The sequence below is a fragment of the Polypterus senegalus genome, chromosome 14, assembly GCF_016835505.1.
Source record: "Polypterus senegalus isolate Bchr_013 chromosome 14, ASM1683550v1, whole genome shotgun sequence".
In the NCBI taxonomy this organism is placed as follows: Eukaryota; Metazoa; Chordata; class Cladistia; order Polypteriformes; family Polypteridae; genus Polypterus; species Polypterus senegalus.
The window spans coordinates 99,808,776-99,828,698 of NC_053167.1; the positions used below are offsets into that span (position 1 = coordinate 99,808,776).

Below are 19,923 nucleotides of genomic sequence, written 5' to 3' on the forward strand. Positions count from 1 at the left end.
CTGCTTCCTCTCCTGCTCCCGGTAACCTCCGTCCTCTCCTTTCCTTTTTTTCTCTCTCCATTTCTTTTTCCCCCCTTTTAAAACCGACTCGCGCTTCTTTTTAAAATGACGAGGGCCACCGCAGCTGCAGCATTAGCCACGGGACAATCATGAATGTGGGCAGTTCCTCACCTGTGCACTAGGTGAGAAACGCCCACACCCTACGGATCGTCCCGCGGCCCACTATGGCCCAACGTCCCCTCACTAAGCCGCGAGCACATCGAAAAAATGGCCTTTACTCAACGAGCTGTGGACCCATAACACCACAGCACACTGCCTTTTTTTTCTATGCATTGTGCCTACGTGACTAAACGGTAATACCCAAACTATTCTGAACTATTGTTTGAACTGTTTTGTGTTTTTTGTATCTCACACCATCATACACCTTTATCGTAAGAGCATCCCTTATCTACAATGGAGAGTTTGATCAGAAGAAAATATGAAACTGGTTTTAAATTAAAAGTCATTGAAGTGGTGAAAGAAATTGGTAACTGCGCTGCTGCAACAAAATTCGATTTGTCTGAGAAACTGAAGTGAGATTGGAAGAAGCAAGAAGATGTAAAAAAAAGGTAAATGTCACATTTTTGAACAGGTGTATAAGTCAGGGTCTGATTTTATGATCGATTTTTCGGGTTTCAAGTCCCGACTTATGCGCAAGTATATACGGTATTTAGTTACAAAGTCCAGGGCAGTTGAAGCAAATCCCATAGTAGCACATGTCAGTCAGCAACCAACCATTGATGAAAAATAACAATAAATTACAGGGGACTTTCAGCACTACTTACTTAAATACTCAGACTTAATACTTCCACCTATTCACCGGATTTTGGAATGTTGAAGAAAGCCAGTTTACCAAAAGCAGGCCTACCCAGAAATGAAAAGAATATACAGTTGCAATCCAGAAAATGACCAGGCCAGTATTCAAACTCCAGTCTCTGAAGATATGACTGAGCACCTCTGGCCACTGAGGCACCATGCCACCTACTTTTAATGCTTGTACAATAACAGTAAAGACAAGAAATGGCTGGATGTGTTACTGAGATTCCACTGTAAAAGAACAGCTTGTTTCTGTTTTCAGTGTACTTTTGGGAGATCACAGCTGCTTGCCTCAAGCTCTCTGCTCTCTCATCATCTGGCTTATAGTATGCTCTAGATAGGCCAGTTGGAATAATCCATGTATAATCAGAGAATCCTGAATTTTTTTTATTTTATTTTATTTTTTTTAGTGCTTGCATGCATTTTAGCTCCAGGTGTGAACAAATAAGCTGTTTTCAAAAGACTGAGTGTATCACTTCTTGAATATCAATGATTACTGCAGTTTTATATGAAGCAGAACTTGTATTATTATTATTCCAGGATGAAATTGGATATGTGACGGTTTCATTTATATACACAACCTGTCGTCAGTGCAATTTCAGTTCTTTATCTGGTTTTGCTGTTTTTTCCAAATTTTGTTTACTCAAGGAAATCTGTGCTGAATTACATATTTGACATTGATTGCAAATTTCAGGTAATCGCTAGGGAGAATACTAACTAGAAGGAAATGGCAAACTTTTATTTCATCCACTTCAATCAATACATGATCATATTCTTCCATAGAGGAACATCAAAGCACAATTCAAGGCTAACTCGAAACAATAGTTTGCCTATAACTGCAAATTACAGTAGTGAGCATTAACTATATAGGAAATTTGACAGTTCTCTTTATTTTCAAACATTTTAAAATACAGTTTAACATTTTCAAACCTGCTTAATATACATTAAGGGCTGTGGGAATCTGTAGGCTGTCCCAGCAGCATTAGGACCTAAGCAGGAAGCAATCCTGAATGCTATGCCAGTCCATAACAGGACAGTCACAAGCATACCTACACCTGTCCAGGAACAACTTCAAGGTGACAATTAGCCTAACCAGTTACTTAGTCTAGTAATAATCTCTATTTACTCCAGATGATAATGCTACCTTATGAAACTGGCTCTTAATAAACAGCGTAGGGATAGTCTTTTAAGCATGAACTCATTATGAAATATATATAGTTTGTGGAAGTAGTGTGGTCCAACAGTTAAGAACCTGGGCTGTTAACCACTAAGCCTGCTGTCATATTTGATTATTTCTGTAGCTTTTTCAATATTTTGTTTCTCATCTAATGTAAAAAAATATATATATATTTGTAGATTTTAGTCATATCAGTGAGGGCATCATCTAATGTTGATGTAATACTGGTTGCTGATGCAACCTTCCTAAAGTGAAACTTCATACCTTTGTTAACATGCTTGTCACCATATTACTTAATTATTCAAGAGTGAGGGGTTTATTGTAAGAATTTTGCCCATAATAATAAATAATAGACTTCATCTTGCAAAAGAATTCAAGTGTTCTTTGTTTAAGAATTTCAGGTTTCTGATTAAACACTTTCCTGGCTACTGTTTTTGTTTTGCTCCATCACAGTAGTTAATCCAACCAATTGCCCTACGCTGATCTTAAAGTTTCCATCTCCTGCCACTTGGAATAATAAATTAACAATACGCTCTTTCATTAAAATCATTCTCATTAATTGCACTGTATAAGTGCCATGCTGTATATTTACTTTGCTTTTTTTCCCATGTCTTGCTTCATTTTTTTCCCTCACTCATTTTCTGGCTATACTCATTTTTCATACATATTTTAGTGGCTTTCACATTTTTCCAAACCTTTCTTCATTTCTAGTATTGGCAGATGTCCCTTTTTCACTTCCATTATTTTTTTTCCAAGGCTGTTCATTCCCACATGCTTATTTTCTGGCAATACTTATTTTCTGATATATTTTGATGGCTTTTTAAATTGAGTATTTTTGAGTCCCCTTTAGGTTTCAGTTGTATCTTTGCTGTTTATTACCTTGACCTGTGTCTTCATATCTATTAATAGTCTCAGACTTGATCCAAATCCTTATGGCTGTATGAAGGTTTGCTTACTTGTCAAGTGCCTGTCTCTGTGCACCAATGTGGAAGGTTAAAAATCACAGTAACAACTACCGGGTATTCCAAATAGTGAATGACACAGCTTTCAATTTATCTAGCTTCCAGTATCACAATGGTAGCTTTGTGACATTTACTCTATTTGTTGTATATATATTCAGGGTGTTAGGTGACTAGTGTAATTGTGTGTTTATCAATATTACTATGTTCATAAGAATACATACGAATGCTTTGAAATCAGTTCAGTTTTTTCCTGTTTTTTGGTGAGGAGCTTCCTGATTCGTAGATATAGCAAAATCCCCCAATATCTATACTAATAAAAGGCAAAGCCCTCACTGACTGACTCACTCACTCACTCACTGACTCATCACTAATTCTTCAAGTTCCCGTGTAGGTAGAAGTCTGAAATTTGGCAGGCTCATTCCTTACAGCTTACTTACAAAAGTTGGGCAGGTTTCATTTCGAAATTCTACGCCTAATGGTCATAACTGGAAGGTATTTTTCTCCATTAACTGTAATGGAGTTGAGCTTGAATGACGTGTGGGTGGCGGAGTTTTGTGTGACATCATCACGCCTCCCACGTAATCACGTGAACTGACTGTCAACGCAGTGCGTAGAAAACCAGGAAGAGCTCCAAAAAGCGCTGAAGAAAACATCCATTATATAATTGAGAAGGCAGCGAAACAATAAGAGGCGAGCGAGTGACATATACAACCATATTCATGAGTGCTGCTACTTCGGAAACAAAGCACGGTGTAAACCTAAAGTTTAAATTAAGTTCATAGACAGGCTGCTGCTGGCGTTTGTCATGCCCACGGGTAATGCGGGATACAAGTTTAATGAGAGGACGCAGGATATAAACGAGAGTTTTGATCACTTTGTAACTAAGTTAAAATTGCAGGTGAAGGGCTGTGATTATGCAAATTCCGAGAGACTGTGTTTGTGGGGGATTGACAGTTAAGGCGGGGGGGAGTCACGTCATCATCTCCCCTCCCATTCACCTCATTTCGCTCTGAGCTGAGCTCCGCAGCTAACGCAGTGTTACGGAAGCGACTTTGTGACGCTGCCACCAAATACTCACAGAAAAATCCACAAGTTAATACACACGCTGTCTCTACAGTTTCTCCACACTGAATCCTCAAGGCACTACTTACAAAAGGTTACATTGACAATCGTGTTACGTTATTTTTAAAATGTTTCCTTTTCTTAGCACAAGCACAGCTGAGAAGCTTCGATGCATGTGCTCCATAATGCATTAAAAAATCACGCATTTAATCACACTTTGCATTACAAGCAAAGGGGAACTTCTGTCAATGCATGATTTCCTGGTACACTGATTACATTGATCAACGCTTCCCGATTCATTTTACCCTCGCACCCCCTTGGTTTGAGAAGAAGTATGAAAAAATATCAGGTTAACACAGAAAACAGATCACCAATTGAAGCTTTATGAATAATAGATACTTTATTCGCCATCAATAATTGTTTTGGTAAAGCCATACTCAGTGTAATCCTCCTTCCATTTTATAATTTTTCCGCCACTAGCCATGATTAAATGAACGGTAAAAAAGTAAGAGCGAGCGAGGTGACTTATTCAGGCAGGCAGGCGACAGCTCAATAGCTCAATTTGGATATAAGTAGGTTCTATTTAGTCACCAGAAATATTTTTGTTAGGAATGGAAGTTGAATTTAGTCTTTAAATTTCTATGGTAAAGAAAAAGTTATGCAATGATGACTAAATTTAACTATATAAAGTCAAAACTTGTATATATAAAGTCATTCCCGAATATATAAAGTCAAAACTTGATTATATAAAGACGGCGTTGGAATATTTGAATATATAGTAAGCGCTGGAATATATAAAGTCAAAACTTAAATATATAAAGTCAGCGTCGGAATATATAAAGTCAGCTCTGGCCAATCCCAGCCAACACTGGGTGCAAGGCAGGAACCAATCCTGGGCAGGGCACATGCATCATTTTCAAAACATTAACCGAACAGTGTTTTTTTAATTTATTTTTCTGAATACATTTTTGTTAACTTAGTTCAGTTCAGAGTCGTTTCAATCAATAGATTTGGACTTTCACTTTATATATTCAGGAGTGAGTTTATATACTCCGATGTTGACTTTATATAATCAGGAATGACTTTATATATTCAGTTTTTGACTTTATATATTCAGAAACTAGTTTGACTTTATATATACTGATACTGACTTTATATATTCAAGTTTTTACTTTATATATATTTCAGAGCTGACTTTATATATTCAAGTTTTGACTTTATATATTCACAAAATCAATGTATTTGCCTGTTTGGCACCCCATAGTATATGTGTGTGTGTATATATGTACACATGTATGTATATATATATATATATATATATATATATATATATATATATATATATATATATATATATAAATATATATATATATATATATATATATATATATATATATATATATATATATACTGTATATATGTATCTATATATATATGCCAGCAACACTCATGACAATGACTAAACAATTACATTGTCAATCATGTTATGTTATTATTAAAATGTTTCCTTTTCTTTTTACTTCTCCGCTTCCAAGCGGGGGTATTTTGCTATATATATATATATATATATATATATATATATATATATATATATATATATATATATATATATATATATAGATATGACAACAACACTCATATCAATGACAAAACAATTACATTAACAATCATGTTACGTTATTTTTAACATTTTTCCTTTTCTTTTTTATAACTTCTTTAACACGCTACTTCTCCGTTGCGAAGTGCGGGTATTCTGCTAGTATAAAATACCATTCAAGGTGTCTTGATTTTTAGTTATGTGGTACATCAGACTTTTTTGGATTACCCCCTATTTTTGGCCCTCTAGTCCCAAAAAAACATTTTTAGGCCATTTTTGGACAATATCTTGTGCAGGAAATGACACCTCTTTATGATAAAGAGTAACCCAATAGGTGTCTTTAACAAAATTGATCAAAAAGATTTGAAGTTGTGCATTTCACATAACTGACCCCAGGGGTTAAAGTTAACCCTTTTGAAAAAACTTGGAAGAATTGGGGACATATAATACTGGCACATGTTGTTTTGTTTTATGCAAAGTTGAGATTGATGATCATAACTATAACCCCAAATCAGCAAAAGTGGAGATATGAAAAATACAAATAAAAACAAAAATGCAGTGATTCTTAAATTTACATTTATTATTATTTCATTGCAGAAAGGACCCAAGATATTTTATGTTTTGCATGTTCAACTCTATTTCATTTGTTAATATACATCCATTTCTGCATTTCAGGCCTACTGTATATAAAAAAAGATAAAATTAATCTGAAATTGAGCTGAAATGATTGCCTTATATAAAAAATGACATATTAAAAATGTAATTCAAAATATTATAATCAATGTTGTATTGTAACTGTTTAGTATGTGTTATCGGTGCACACATGCTGTTATTAAAATTGCTCACCACTTAAGTCACTTTATACAAGTGAAAATTCAAAGCTGGTAGAGTTCTTGGTGCTGAATCAGAGAACCTTTCAGCTCTGTGGAGTTTGCCTAATAACTTGTTTCTCAACGCTGGCACAGAAACGTTAAACAGAGTCAGTGAATCATGCCTTTATAGAAATCATTTGTTGAAATCATTAACGAAATCAATCAGCACAGCTCCAAGGATTTCAGGATTTTAGTACCATAACTGTCTGTGTACACTCATAAAAATAAAGGTGCCAGGGTGGTTCTTCAGAGTAATGCCACAGCAGAGCCATTTTTGGTTCCCAAAAGACACATCCACATGGAGGTTCCAGAAAGAAATTTTATTTATTTAGATCTTTAACAGGCTTTTTACAGTAACTAACCATGAAATGATGGTAACAATTTTGAGAAATAGCTGTGGCTTAATTATTTTAAAAGTACTCTTTGTGCATATAATAGCACAGCCTAAGTCCAAATTTTCTTAATCTGTTAGTGCCTTGCTAGGTTGCCTAACATATATTAAAGATTTACTTTTTCCACTTATTAGGATTTTTTTCAAAGCACAAAGAAGCAACTTCATATGCAAAGAAACCTTACTAGAATGAAAAGGTACTTCATCAAGCAATAGCTCTACGAGGAACCTCACAATCCAGTAAAGAACCATAAAGTACCATTAGGGAACCAGTATTTTTGAAAGTGAGCAGCACAATCTCTCCCATGCTCACGTGGGATTTCTCTGTGTACTGCCCATATTCTGAAGATGTACATGTTGGGTTTTTGGCAACCCTCAGTTGATTTGCTATGAGCATTTATGGGTGTGTTTGTGAGTGTACTCTGTGGTGGACTGTTTAATGCTTTTTTAATGTTGTACACCCAGGACTACAGGAATAGGCTGAGGTTTTCTACGATTCTGTACTGAAAAAAAATATTGTTAGTAAAAATGAAATGATGATGAAATAATGAAAACAACTGTGAGGATTCTATATCTATTTTGTTACTTGTACTTTGGCAGGTATATTTTTAAAGTACCGTAATTATGCTGTACCTTGATAGCCATTATGAATGTAGTGAGAAGTCAAGCAAAATGACACTTTTTATTGGCTAACTAACAAGATTACAGTAATACAAGCTTTCGGGGCAACTCAGGCCCCTTCTTCAGGCAAGATGTAATAGTGTGATTTACAACTTGCATGAAGAAGGGGCTGCATATTGTAATTATTTAAAAGGTGTCATTTTGCTTCACTTCTCACTACAAGTAATTATGCCTAAATGAATTTTCCCTGTGACTCTCAGGTTTATAAGAGGCAACGAATTTCAAGTAGAAATGTCTGAAGCCTTTTCCAAAAATTCAGCCAGTATGGCATTCCACAGGTCTTCAGACGTAGAGCTTAAATATAAATAAAAATGCAAATAATTTTATGTTAAACCATATGCTCAGAAATTGATAAAACTGCAGCAGTAATTCAAAAATGTTATCACTGTGTCATTCATAAGCATTTCACTTTTCAAAAGGTGAAATATATTTATATTTTTTTACCGAAAGACTGATATTTGCATGGTTTTACATATTGTAATTTAAAAAGTGCCATCGTAATCTTTTTTTCTGAATTCCTCTCTGTAAAAAATAAATAAATCAGTTGAACTGCAGAGTAAGTGAGCAGCAGAATGGGTCAATTTGAACAAAACGCAACATTTGCTTTCTGTGGCAGCTAGTTAAATTCACTCTTTAGGATGAACAGTTTCTCTCCGAGCAACTCAGAATATTAGAGGCAAACTGAAAGGCTATTTGTGATACGTTCTAGCAAGTCCCACAGGAACTTGGAATCTTAAAAAGTCTCATCTTTCTTTAATCGAATGAAATCATAGACAGGCTGCTGCTGGCGTTTGTCATGCCCACGGGTAATGCGGATACAAGTTTAATGAGAGACGCGAGGATATAAACGAGAGTTTTGATCACTTTGTAACTAAGTTAAAATTGCAGGTGAAGGGCTGTGATTATGCAAATTCGAGAGACTGTGTTTGTGGGGATTGACAGTTAAGGCGGGAGGGGAGTCACGCCATCATCTCCCTCCCATTCACCTCATTTCGCTCTGAGCTGAGCTCCGCAGCTAACGCAGTGTTACGGAAGACTTTGTGACGCTGCCACCAAATACTCACAGAAAAATCCACAAGTTAATACACACGCTGTCTCTACAGTTTCTCCACACTGAATCCTCAGGCACTACTTACAAAAGGTTACATTGACAATGTGTTACGTTATTTTTAAAATGTTTCCTTTTCTTAGCACAAGCACAGCTGAGAAGCTTCGATGCATGTGCTCCATAATGCATTAAAAAATCACGCATTTAATCACACTTTGCATTACAAGCAAAGGGGAACTTCTGTCAATGCATGATTTCCTGGTACACTGATTACATTGATCAACGCTTCCCGATTCATTTTACCCTCGCACCCCCTTGGTTTGAGAAGAAGTATGAAAAAATATCAGGTTAACACAGAAAAACAGATCACCAATTGAAGCTTTATGAATAATAGATACTTTATTCGCCATCAATAATTGTTTTGGTAAAGCCATACTCAGTGTAATCCTCCTTCCATTTTATAATTTTTCCGCCACTAGCCATGATTAAATGAACGGTAAAAAGTAAGAGCGAGGGTGACTTATTCAGGCAGGCAGGCGACAGCTCAATAGCTCGAATTTGGATATAAGTAGGTTCTATTTAGTCACCAGAAATATTTTTGTTAGGAATGGAAGTTGAATTTAGTCTTTAAATTTCTATGGTAAAGAAAAAGTTATGCAATGATGACTAAATTTAACTATATAAAGTCAAAACTTGTATATATAAAGTCATTCCCGAATATATAAAGTCAAAACTTGATTATATAAAGTCATTCCCAAATATATAAAGTCAAAACCTGAGTATATAAAGACGGCGTTGGAATATTTCGGAATATATTAAGTAAGCGCTGGAATATATAAAGTCAAAACTTAAATATATAAAGTCAGCGTCGGAATATATAAAGTCAGCTCTGGCCAATCCCAGCCAACACTGGGTGCAAGGCAGGAACCAATCCTGGGCAGGGCACATGCATCATTTTCAAAACATTAACCGAACAGTGTTTTTTTAATTTATTTTTCTGAATACATTTTTGTTAACTTAGTTCAGTTCAGAGTCGTTTCAATCAATAGATTTGGACTTTCACTTTATATATTCAGGAGTGAGTTTATATACTCCGATGTTGACTTTATATAATCAGGAATGACTTTATATATTCAGTTTTTGACTTTATATATTCAGAAACTAGTTTGACTTTATATATACTGATACTGACTTTATATATTCAAGTTTTTACTTTATATATATTTCAGAGCTGACTTTATATATTCAAGTTTTGACTTTATATATTCACAAAATCAATGTATTTGCCTGTTTGGCACCCCATAGTATATGTGTGTGTGTATATATGTACACATGTATGTATATATATATATATATATTATTTTATATATATATATATATATATATATATATATATATATATATATATATATATATATATATATATATATATATACTGTATATATGTATCTATATATATATGCCAGCAACACTCATGACAATGACTAAACAATTACATTGTCAATCATGTTATGTTATTATTAAAATGTTTCCTTTTCTTTTTACTTCTCCGCTTAAGCGGGTATTTTGCTATATATATATATATATATATATATATATATATATATATATATATATATATATATATATATATATATATATATAGATATGACAACAACACTCATATCAATGACAAAACAATTACATTAACAATCATGTTACGTTATTTTTAACATTTTTCCTTTTCTTTTTATAACTTCTTTAACACGCTACTTCTCCGCTATGCGGGTATTCTGCTAGTATAAAATACCATTCAAGGTGTCTTGATTTTTAGTTATGTGGTACATCAGACTTTTTTGGATTACCCCCTATTTTTGGCCCTCTAGTCCCAAAAAACATTTTTAGGCCATTTTTGGACACTATCTTGTGCAGGAAATGACACCTCTTTATGATAAAGAGTAACCCAATAGGTGTCTTTAACAAAATTGATGAAAAAGATTTGAAGTTGTGCATTTCACATAACTGACCCCAGGGTCAAAGTTAACCCTTTTGAAAAACTTGGAAGAATTGGGGACATATAATACTGGCACATGTTGTTTTGTTTTATTCAAAGTTGAGATTGATGATCACAAATATAACCCCAAATCAGCAAAAGTGGAGATATGAAAAATACAAATAAAAACAAAAATGCAGTGATTCTTAAATTTACATTTATTATTATTTCATTGCAGAAAGGACCCAAGATATTTTATGTTTTGCATGTTCAGCTCTATTTCATTTGTTAATATACATCCATTTCTGCATTTCAGGCCTACTGTATATAAAAAAAGATAAAATTAATCTGAAATTGAGCTGAAATGATTGCCTTATTTAAAAATGACATATTAAAATGTAATTCAAAATATTATAATCAATGTTATATTGTAACTGTTTAGTATGTGTTATCTGTAAAGTGCACACATGCTGTTATTAAAATTGCTCACCACTTAAGTCACTTTATACAAGTGAAAGTTCAAAGCTGGTAGAGTTCTTGGTGCTGAATCAGAGAACCTTTCAGTTCTGTGGACTTTGCCTAACAACTTGTTTCTCAACACTGGCACAGAAACGTTAAACAGAGTCAGTGAATCATGCCTTTATAGAAATCATTTGTTGAAATCATTAACAGAATCAATCAGCACAGCTCCAAGGATTTCAGGATTTTAGTACCATAACTGTCTGTGTACACTCATAAAAATAAAGGTGCCAGGGTGGTTCTTCAGAGTAATGTCACAGCAGAGCCATTTTTGGTTCCCAAAAGACCCATCCACATGAAGTTTCCAGAAAGAAACGTTATTTATTTAGATCTTTAACAGGCTTTTTACAGTAACTAACCATGAAATGATGGTAACAATTTTGAGAAATAGCAGTGGCTTAATTATTTTAAAAGTACTCTTTGTGCATATAATAGCACAGCCTAAGTCCAAATTTTCTTAATCTGTTAGTGCCTTGCTAGGTTGCCTAACATATATTAAAGATTTACTTTTTCCACTTATTAGGAAGTTTTTCAAAGCACAAAGAAACAACTTCATATGCAAAGAAACCTTACTAGAATGAAAAGGTATTTCATCAAGCAATAGCTCTACAAGGAACCTCACAATCCAGTAAAGAACCATAAAGTACCACTAGGGAACCAGTTTTTAAAAGTGAGCAGCACAATCTCTCCCATGCTCATGTGGGATTTCTCTGTGTACTGCCCATATTCTGAAGATGTACATGTTCAGTTTTTGGCAACCCTCAGTTGATTTGCTATGAGTATTTATGGGTGTGTTTGTGAGTGTACTCTGTGGTGGACTGTTTAATGCTTTTTTAATGTTGTACACCCAGGACTACAGGAATAGGCTGAGGTTTTCTACGATTCTGTACTGAAAAAAAATATTGTTAGTAAAAATGAAATGATGATGAAATAATGAAAACAACTGTGAGGATTGTATATCTATTTTGTTACTTGTACTTTGGCAGGTATATTTTTAAAGTAATTATGCTGTACCTTGATAGCCATTATGAATGTAGTGAGAAGTCAAGCAAAATGACACCTTTTATTGGCTAACTAACAAGATTACAGTATGCAAGCTTTGGGGCAACTCAGGCCCCTTCTTCAGGCATGATGTAATAGTGTGATTTACAATTTGCCTGAAGAAGGGGATGCATAATAGTAATTATTTAAAAGGTGTCATTTTGCTTCACTTCTCACTACAAGTAATTATGCCTAAATGAATTTTCCCTGTGACTCTCAGGTTTATAAGAGGCAACGAATTTCAAGTAGAAATGTCTGAAGCCTTTTCCAAAAATTCAGCCAGTATGGCATTCCACAGGTCTTCAGACGTAGAGCTTAAATATAAATAAAAATGCAAATAATTTTATGTTAAACCATATGCTCAGAAATTGATAAAACTGCAGCAGTAATTCAAAAATGTTATCACTGTGTCATTCATAAGCATTTCACTTTTCAAAAGGTGAAATATATTTATATTTTTTTACCGAAAGACTGATATTTGCATGGTTTTACATATTGTAATTTAAAAAGTGCCATCGTAATCTTTTTTTCTGAATTCCTCTCTGTAAAAAATAAATAAATCAGTTGAACTGCAGAGTAAGTGAGCAGCAGAATGGGTCAATTTGAACAAAACGCAACATTTGCTTTCTGTGGCAGCTAGTTAAATTCACTCTTTAGGATGAACAGTTTCTCTCCGAGCAACTCAGAATATTAGAGGCAAACTGAAAGGCTATTTGTGATACGTTCTAGCAAGTCCCACAGGAACTTGGAATCTTAAAAAGTCTCATCTTTCTTTAATCTGACAAAAGTTTAAGCATACTTTAAAAATTTAAATTGAAAAAGCTATATTACTACAGAAATGAAATCATCATAGAGAAGGGGTTTAATATCGTGAAGGCTTTGTTACACATAATTTGTTACCACAAGTATAATAGATAATAGATATTTGTTATTAATTTAAAGTCAACAAAATTGATTGCTAGATAAGAGTGATATGTTGTTGCATAATATTTTTCTTTATTTGAAAAAAGACTCATGTTCATGCTCACAAAGTTTTTTTTCTCTCCTCTCAGACTATTATCAAAGTAAACAGTTTATAATAATGTGATTGTTTATAGTTTGCTCTTTCTAAATTCCTTGTAAATTCCACCCGTGTACAGGTCTAAGTAGGGTGCAATTATTTTAGAACTGTGTTTAAAAAGCCTTGACTTTTAAAGGAAACCAAGGTAAGTAATGTAAAATATTAGGGAACAGAGAAAGAGCAAATATAAAGGTAAAGAAGGAGCTCAGTTCAAGACTCAGAGTGAGCACTGATGATAGAAGTCCTTCCTTCGATCCCTCATCTGAATCCACTTCCTTCACTACAGGGCACAGGAAGGCGGACTGCTTGGGATAAAATCAGAATCAGCAGAGACCTATTAGAGGCAGGACTTTGAGTCCCTGTTGTATGCATTAGCATGTCATACCTTACACATTGGTTTTTTTTTTTTAAATATGCAGATGTTATGGTAATAAGGGATCTCAGTTTTTTATAAATTTTACATCTTGATCACGATTATTTTCCGGAAGCTACAATTAGGTAAGATAGATATTATCATTTATCAGTATATTCAGATTGACAAATGTATAGTCAAATGGTAACAGAATGGTTGTGTTCATTTATCATAATTAGGTCATTGTGAAGTTAAAATATTACTTAAACTTCAACTTTTCCATCTGCTTATCTCATTAGAGCTCACTGGGAAATTAGTTTATACTTCTGGAAAGTGACTGCATTTATCACTTGTACAGAGAATGGCCTAATCATGCCTAATGTACCCTCAGGTAACTCATTATAGTTTCCATCCATTGCATATAGATGAGGAATAACACATAAAGGGATAAACATAAGAGATAAGGAGTATAATCTAAACTATGTCTTGTATAATGCACCTCTCCCTGTAGATCTGGCATTACCAGTAGTCTAAATTATAGCAGTGATTTAAAAACCCTGTATTAAAACATTTGTATACTGAAGAAGAAATCATTTGAAACACATTTCAGAAGGATATCAGGTGACAATAAAATGCCCTTGCTGACTGTAAATACAAGCCTTTTGAAATCAGTAAAATTATATTAGAAAATTAATTGCTAAAAATACAATGTTAGTTTCTGAATATTCATTTTTCACAGAACTGCATTTAAATGGAGATGATTTATTAATATGCACTGATTGAGTGATCAGAACCACCCATCACAGTTACACAGAATAAAAAGAGCAGGTTCCACAGAACAATACTCTAATTACATTTACTCTATTGATGTTTATGCAGCTAAGATCAATTTATGGCTTACAGGAGAAAGGACTGGAATACTTGTGGAGCATATGCAGCCAATGACCTTGGTCGTGAAAGCCCAAAGTGAACTCAACATTGTGGCTTGTGCTACTGTACTGAAATGCAATATGGCAGTCATGTATAGGACTGTACTTGTGCTGAGGGAAAGCACACATTTTACTATACAGCCTTAACACGATTTGTGAAGCAGCAAGATTCAAATAGGTCTTTCTGTGATTTTCTGTGAACAAACAGAAGAGAATTTGGTATATGGAAAATATCGAGTAAGATTTTGTCTTGTTTCACATGAGAGATCTACTGTATTCAACAAAAGTGTGGTAAAATTGATGCTTGTATTAGTATGCTCCGAATATAGCAACATAAATAATAATCACCAAGAATATACAAAGATGTTAATTATAATACAAATACTAAATTGTCCTGGCTTACAAATCCCAATAAAGCAATGTCCTTGTGCCTCAAGTCTTAGAGCAGAACCTCAGGGTCGGGGTGTGATATCCAGACAGCAGAAGGATGCCCATTAGAACTTCTGAGCAAGCTGACTGACGTGTTTCGGGAAATTCTCTCTTCTTTAGAGCCGAGTCCTGCAGCTAGGGATAAAAAGCATACGACCCCCAAATGCTGAATAAATGATGGATACACGTAGACTAATACATATAGGTACCAATTATCAAGGCCATTTTGTTACTTAAACTTATGTAAACAAAAGAATAAAAATATAAAGTATATTTTATATATATATATTAATATAATTAATATATAAAATATATGTTAATTACCTTGTATACACGTATACATCACAGCATTGCAAGTGATTAGTAGATAACAACATCTGTAAGTAAGTCTTAAGACATTGACCAAAGTGAATAAGGATACACACTAAAAACCACAACATGAAAACCATGATTGCAATGAGGGCAAAAAAGCAAAAATAAAGGCCCACGTATTTGGGTACTAGCATATAGGAGAATATGTTAAGATATAAAAATGTATATAGAAAACTGCATAAAAGGGGAAAGCATCATTATTGTGAGGTAGATTTGAAACAGAATTTATCACAAAGAAACAATAGTCGGATAGTACCAAAACACAACCTATAAAGCGTCCAGCGTCAAACCTGGTGAGAAGAAATGACTGGCAAACGTGGCAAGAGCCTAAACAATAACCTGCTTCGTTAATCATTGGTACTTAGTTGCACTGTGGTCTATACTATATAATATATGAAATGGGCGGTTATTCTTTTGTGTAAAAATGATCCTTTTCATTAGACTTTTCATTGTTGGTCTTTAATAGGATAATGGTCTGATATTTGAAGGCTGTCTTCTATAAAAGAGTCACTCTGTTCAATTCATTTCAGATTTTTTTTCTCCATATACCAAATGTCCATAAAAAATGCAGTGCCATATTGTTTCTCTGAAAATTATTTTTCCTAACTAAGTGAACTGCATTTTTACAGCAGCTCAGCAGACCAGGTTTTATCAGCCATAATGAGTCTTACAATTGTGATGGTTGTCTTTCATAGATAAATGAAGTCTTGATGAGATGCACCACTTATACAATATGTGTTGATGTTTTTGGTATCACAATGAATTCTTTCTTTGGTTCCTTGTAGTTAAACATTGTACTTTCCATAGTATTTTTTAAATTTTTTATCCTTGGAAAATGGATCATTTATTATCTTAATATTGTAAGTATTATAAAGTGGCCTTGTTAGAGAGCGAACAATGAACGTGGAATATACAGGATTCTTTTGCATGGGCTGATGAGTTTATATTGATGATGTTCTAACTTGCCATGTTTGCTTGTTAGTTTATTTTGGTTAGTTTAGTTGATAATTAACTACATTACTCCTAGACTGTTGAATCCATATTTATTTTAACTTTTGTAGAATAAGTCTGGATTCAAATGATTTTAACAAGGATCAATAATCTGTAGTTTACCTAACAGTATATACTTTACTTTCTTTGACATTTAATTTATTTTTACAGACGTTGTTATTTCTTCAGCTTTTTCTATTTTCAATTTCTGGTTGTAAAGAAACATGTAATGTTGAAATTGAACAATTTAGTGTGCATTAAAGTAACAATGAAGAGCCGAGTTATTTCCATGGAAAATAAAAGTTGTATTAGAATAAATTTTGCATTGCTTAACCTTTCCTACCATCATTGATCACTTGAATATTTTACAAAGATTATAAGGACAAATTTAAAGAGAGTAAATTATCTAACTTATTTAACCTAGATAAAGGTAAAAACAAATTTGTCTTAGTAATAATAACTGTGCACAGACACTAGCAGCATCTGTTTCTGGGTTCATTCTGGGCTCTGAACTTTGGTCTTCATTTAACATACTTATGTAAACCAAAGCCTGCAGACATTTTCTGAATTTGGCCCCATCTCGAATTGTCATATGATAAAAAGTATATATACTGACTAATGTTTTAAACTTAACACAGCAACCATTACTTATTAACACCTAACATATAAAGAAATAAATATTTAATATTTTTTTAATTCATCGTGAGTTCACATTACATGATGTACTGCTAATGTCCCTTTTTACAATGTTAAATGTACCTCTACTGTATTATGTTTCATATTAATAGAAAACTTTCTTGAATATGGTTAGACTAAGACTTCTTCCTACTTTTCACAGAAATTCTTGTTAAGTTAATATACCGTAGCATTAAATTGTGCCAATGCATGTGGTTGAATTGACGCAAACCCTTTGATGGGTTTCTGTCCTTCATATGTTGCAGCTGCTATGGGCTTTGACCACCTACAGAACAAACCATTGTAAGTGAATTATGAAAATTGGAAGAATATGTCGATAAACAACTTTTGTGGCATGGAAAATTATCTTTGAGCTAGATGATGATTTGAAAGAATACAGTATAGTGAGTGAGTATTGTTCAGAACATTGCAGTTCAATGAGGACAACGCACACACACAAAAAAAAGTAAAATATTTACTTTTGATGAACCTAAAGTCAATATGTATAAAGGCTGTTGCTGCAATATCATCCATTTAACTTGCTAATTATATATTTTTCTTTTCTTTCCAGATCATTGTTACAGAATCTGTGATGTTTTTCCTTCAAATTACTTCAAATGACTATGAAAACCACGAAAAGACTATAGTAACAGGAGACTGTTGTTACCTCAACCCACTGGTCCGCAGGACGGTCAGATTTCTTGGTAAGCTAAAGCTTTCTATTTTCTTTATTTTTGATCTTTATATACAATATACAGTATGTATTCTGTTGAAAAAAAATGTAATCTGCTCTGAAATGAGAAAACTATAGTTACAGCTCTTGTACTTTCACAAAAAAGTTTTCATTTTTTAACCTCTGACAAAGGAAAGGAGCTTTGCAGTTTCTCCAGCACATAAAAGCTCTTTAGGTGTACTTTTATCCAACAAGGATAGGTGGAGCAATGTCTAGTCACAGTAAGACAAGAGCCACATGTACAAAGTTTTCTGTCCATACTATATTACCTGAATTGTAACTATAAGCGAGGGAGAGGATGACAGCAGTGTTTCAGGCAGGTATGTCATTGGTCAGCATTGCTAGACAGTACAGATCGAATTGATTTTTGACTATGGGCAAGATTTCAGCAGACCAACAGGTAATACTATATGAGCATCTAACATTTGGTCTCCCTCAAGTGACTACACCAGAGAAAGACTGACACATCATATTGGCTCCACTGAGAAATAATTTCAGATCTGCTGTCTGTACTTCTGTTGAAACCACTGGTATACACAATACCAGCATCAGTCATGGGACAGTGTGGGATAGGCTCCATGCTCTTAGGCTTAGATCTAGGGAACCTCTCAGATGCCCATTACTCACATAACCTAACACTACAGCAGGAGAGTGACAGGCCGCACACAGCTGCTATGGTCAAAGCTATCCTGAGGAATTAGTGCTGCCTTGGCCTGTCTTCTGTCCTTACCATAACCCTTCTTATATCCCCTTAATGGTTGCCTCTGGAGATGTGGCCCTGAGCCTGCCAATGAACATCAACGTTGTCAGGCCCTACAGCAGCAATGGCACATTAGCTGTATGAATCAGAGGCATCATGCAAGGATGGGGCAAGAGATGGCCAAACAAGATACTGAAGAAGAACAGTTCTTAATGTTTGAGTTGTTAATGTGTTTGTTCTATTTCTTTTTCTTATCATTTTCATTTATTCTTTGTTATTTCAGCAAATAATATTGAACCTTAAGTCAATCTTCAAAATAAAATCCATCCATCCAATCACCATTATCCAACCTGCTGTATCCTAACACAGAGTCACGGGGGTCTGCTGGAGCCAATCCCAGCCAATACAGGGCTGGAAACAAACCCCGGTTTCCTAACACAGTCCAAAGACCTGCAGGTTAGGTGCATTGGTGATCCTAAATTGTCCCTAGTGTGTGCTTGGTTTGTGTGTGTGTGCATGTGCCCTGCGGTGGGCTGGCGCCGTGCCCAGGGTTTGTTCCTGCCTTGCGCCCTGTGTTGGCTGGGATTGGCTCCAGCAGACCCCCAGTGATCCTGTGTTAGGATATAGCAGGTTGGTTAATGACTGACTGACTGACTTTAAAATGTAATAATAATAAAGAATATCAGCAGTTACAGTAAATAATGTGTAAAGGGTCTTCCTTTTTATGTTCTTAGAGAATATCTGTCCACCACTTACTGTCTTTCTTGGAAAAAGGCTTAAGATTTCTGTGAGGTAATCCCCTGTACTAAGTTGGTATTTTAAGTCATATGTCCAATATGCCAGCTTGGGCTGATACAATCAGATTGTGCTTTTGAGATTTAAGAATCATACTCAGATGAAAGATTTCCGAGAATCCCTTTCAAAAAGGTTCAAGTGATTAATGGCATTTACCTTTGTTGGCCTGTTTTCTGATCCATGTAATAATCTGAACATTAATTATAAAAATAAAAATGTATTTCTTTATAAAAATCTTATTTTAGATTTAAGGGATAGATTTATTAAAACAGGCAGCTGGGAATGTAAAAAATACACAAACATAGTGTTCTTGGACTTTCAAAATTCTCTCAAGTAGTAGTACACTGAAGATTAATCCTGAAACTAGAAGCTATTAGCAGCAGAGATAACTAATGAAATTGAATAGCAAATGTGTTAATGTGTTGGAAACAATGAGTGCAGATCAGAGATGAATTGTGCAAGGGTTGAGGTGATCAGTGATCTTGAGAATCTTTACATTTTTATTATTGGAATAAAAAAACAGTAAAACACAGTTCAGTGAAACATATAATCAGAAGAACAATACAGAGAGTGTGTTCCAAAAATATTCTATCAAACTAGAACTCTACCCTCTTCCTCTGTCAATCTCAGGCTTGTTGAACTTATTTTAGAATAGCGTTAATTAATTTTTGCCACATTCAAAAACATCTTTAACTGCTTCTCTCAGATAAA

General features: G+C 34.3%; 1 protein-coding gene across 2 annotated transcripts in view; it reads left to right on the forward strand.

Moving 5' to 3' along the window:
• The window catches only part of LOC120514965 (phospholipid phosphatase-related protein type 5-like), a 164,185-nt gene that overhangs the window by 82,119 nt on the left and 62,143 nt on the right, over positions 1-19,923 (forward strand). For both annotated transcript variants that reach the window (XM_039735626.1, XM_039735625.1), the window contains exon 2: positions 17,556-17,688. In XM_039735626.1, the coding sequence (XP_039591560.1) occupies positions 17,556-17,688 (133 nt within the window). The remainder of the gene's footprint in view (positions 1-17,555; positions 17,689-19,923) is intronic.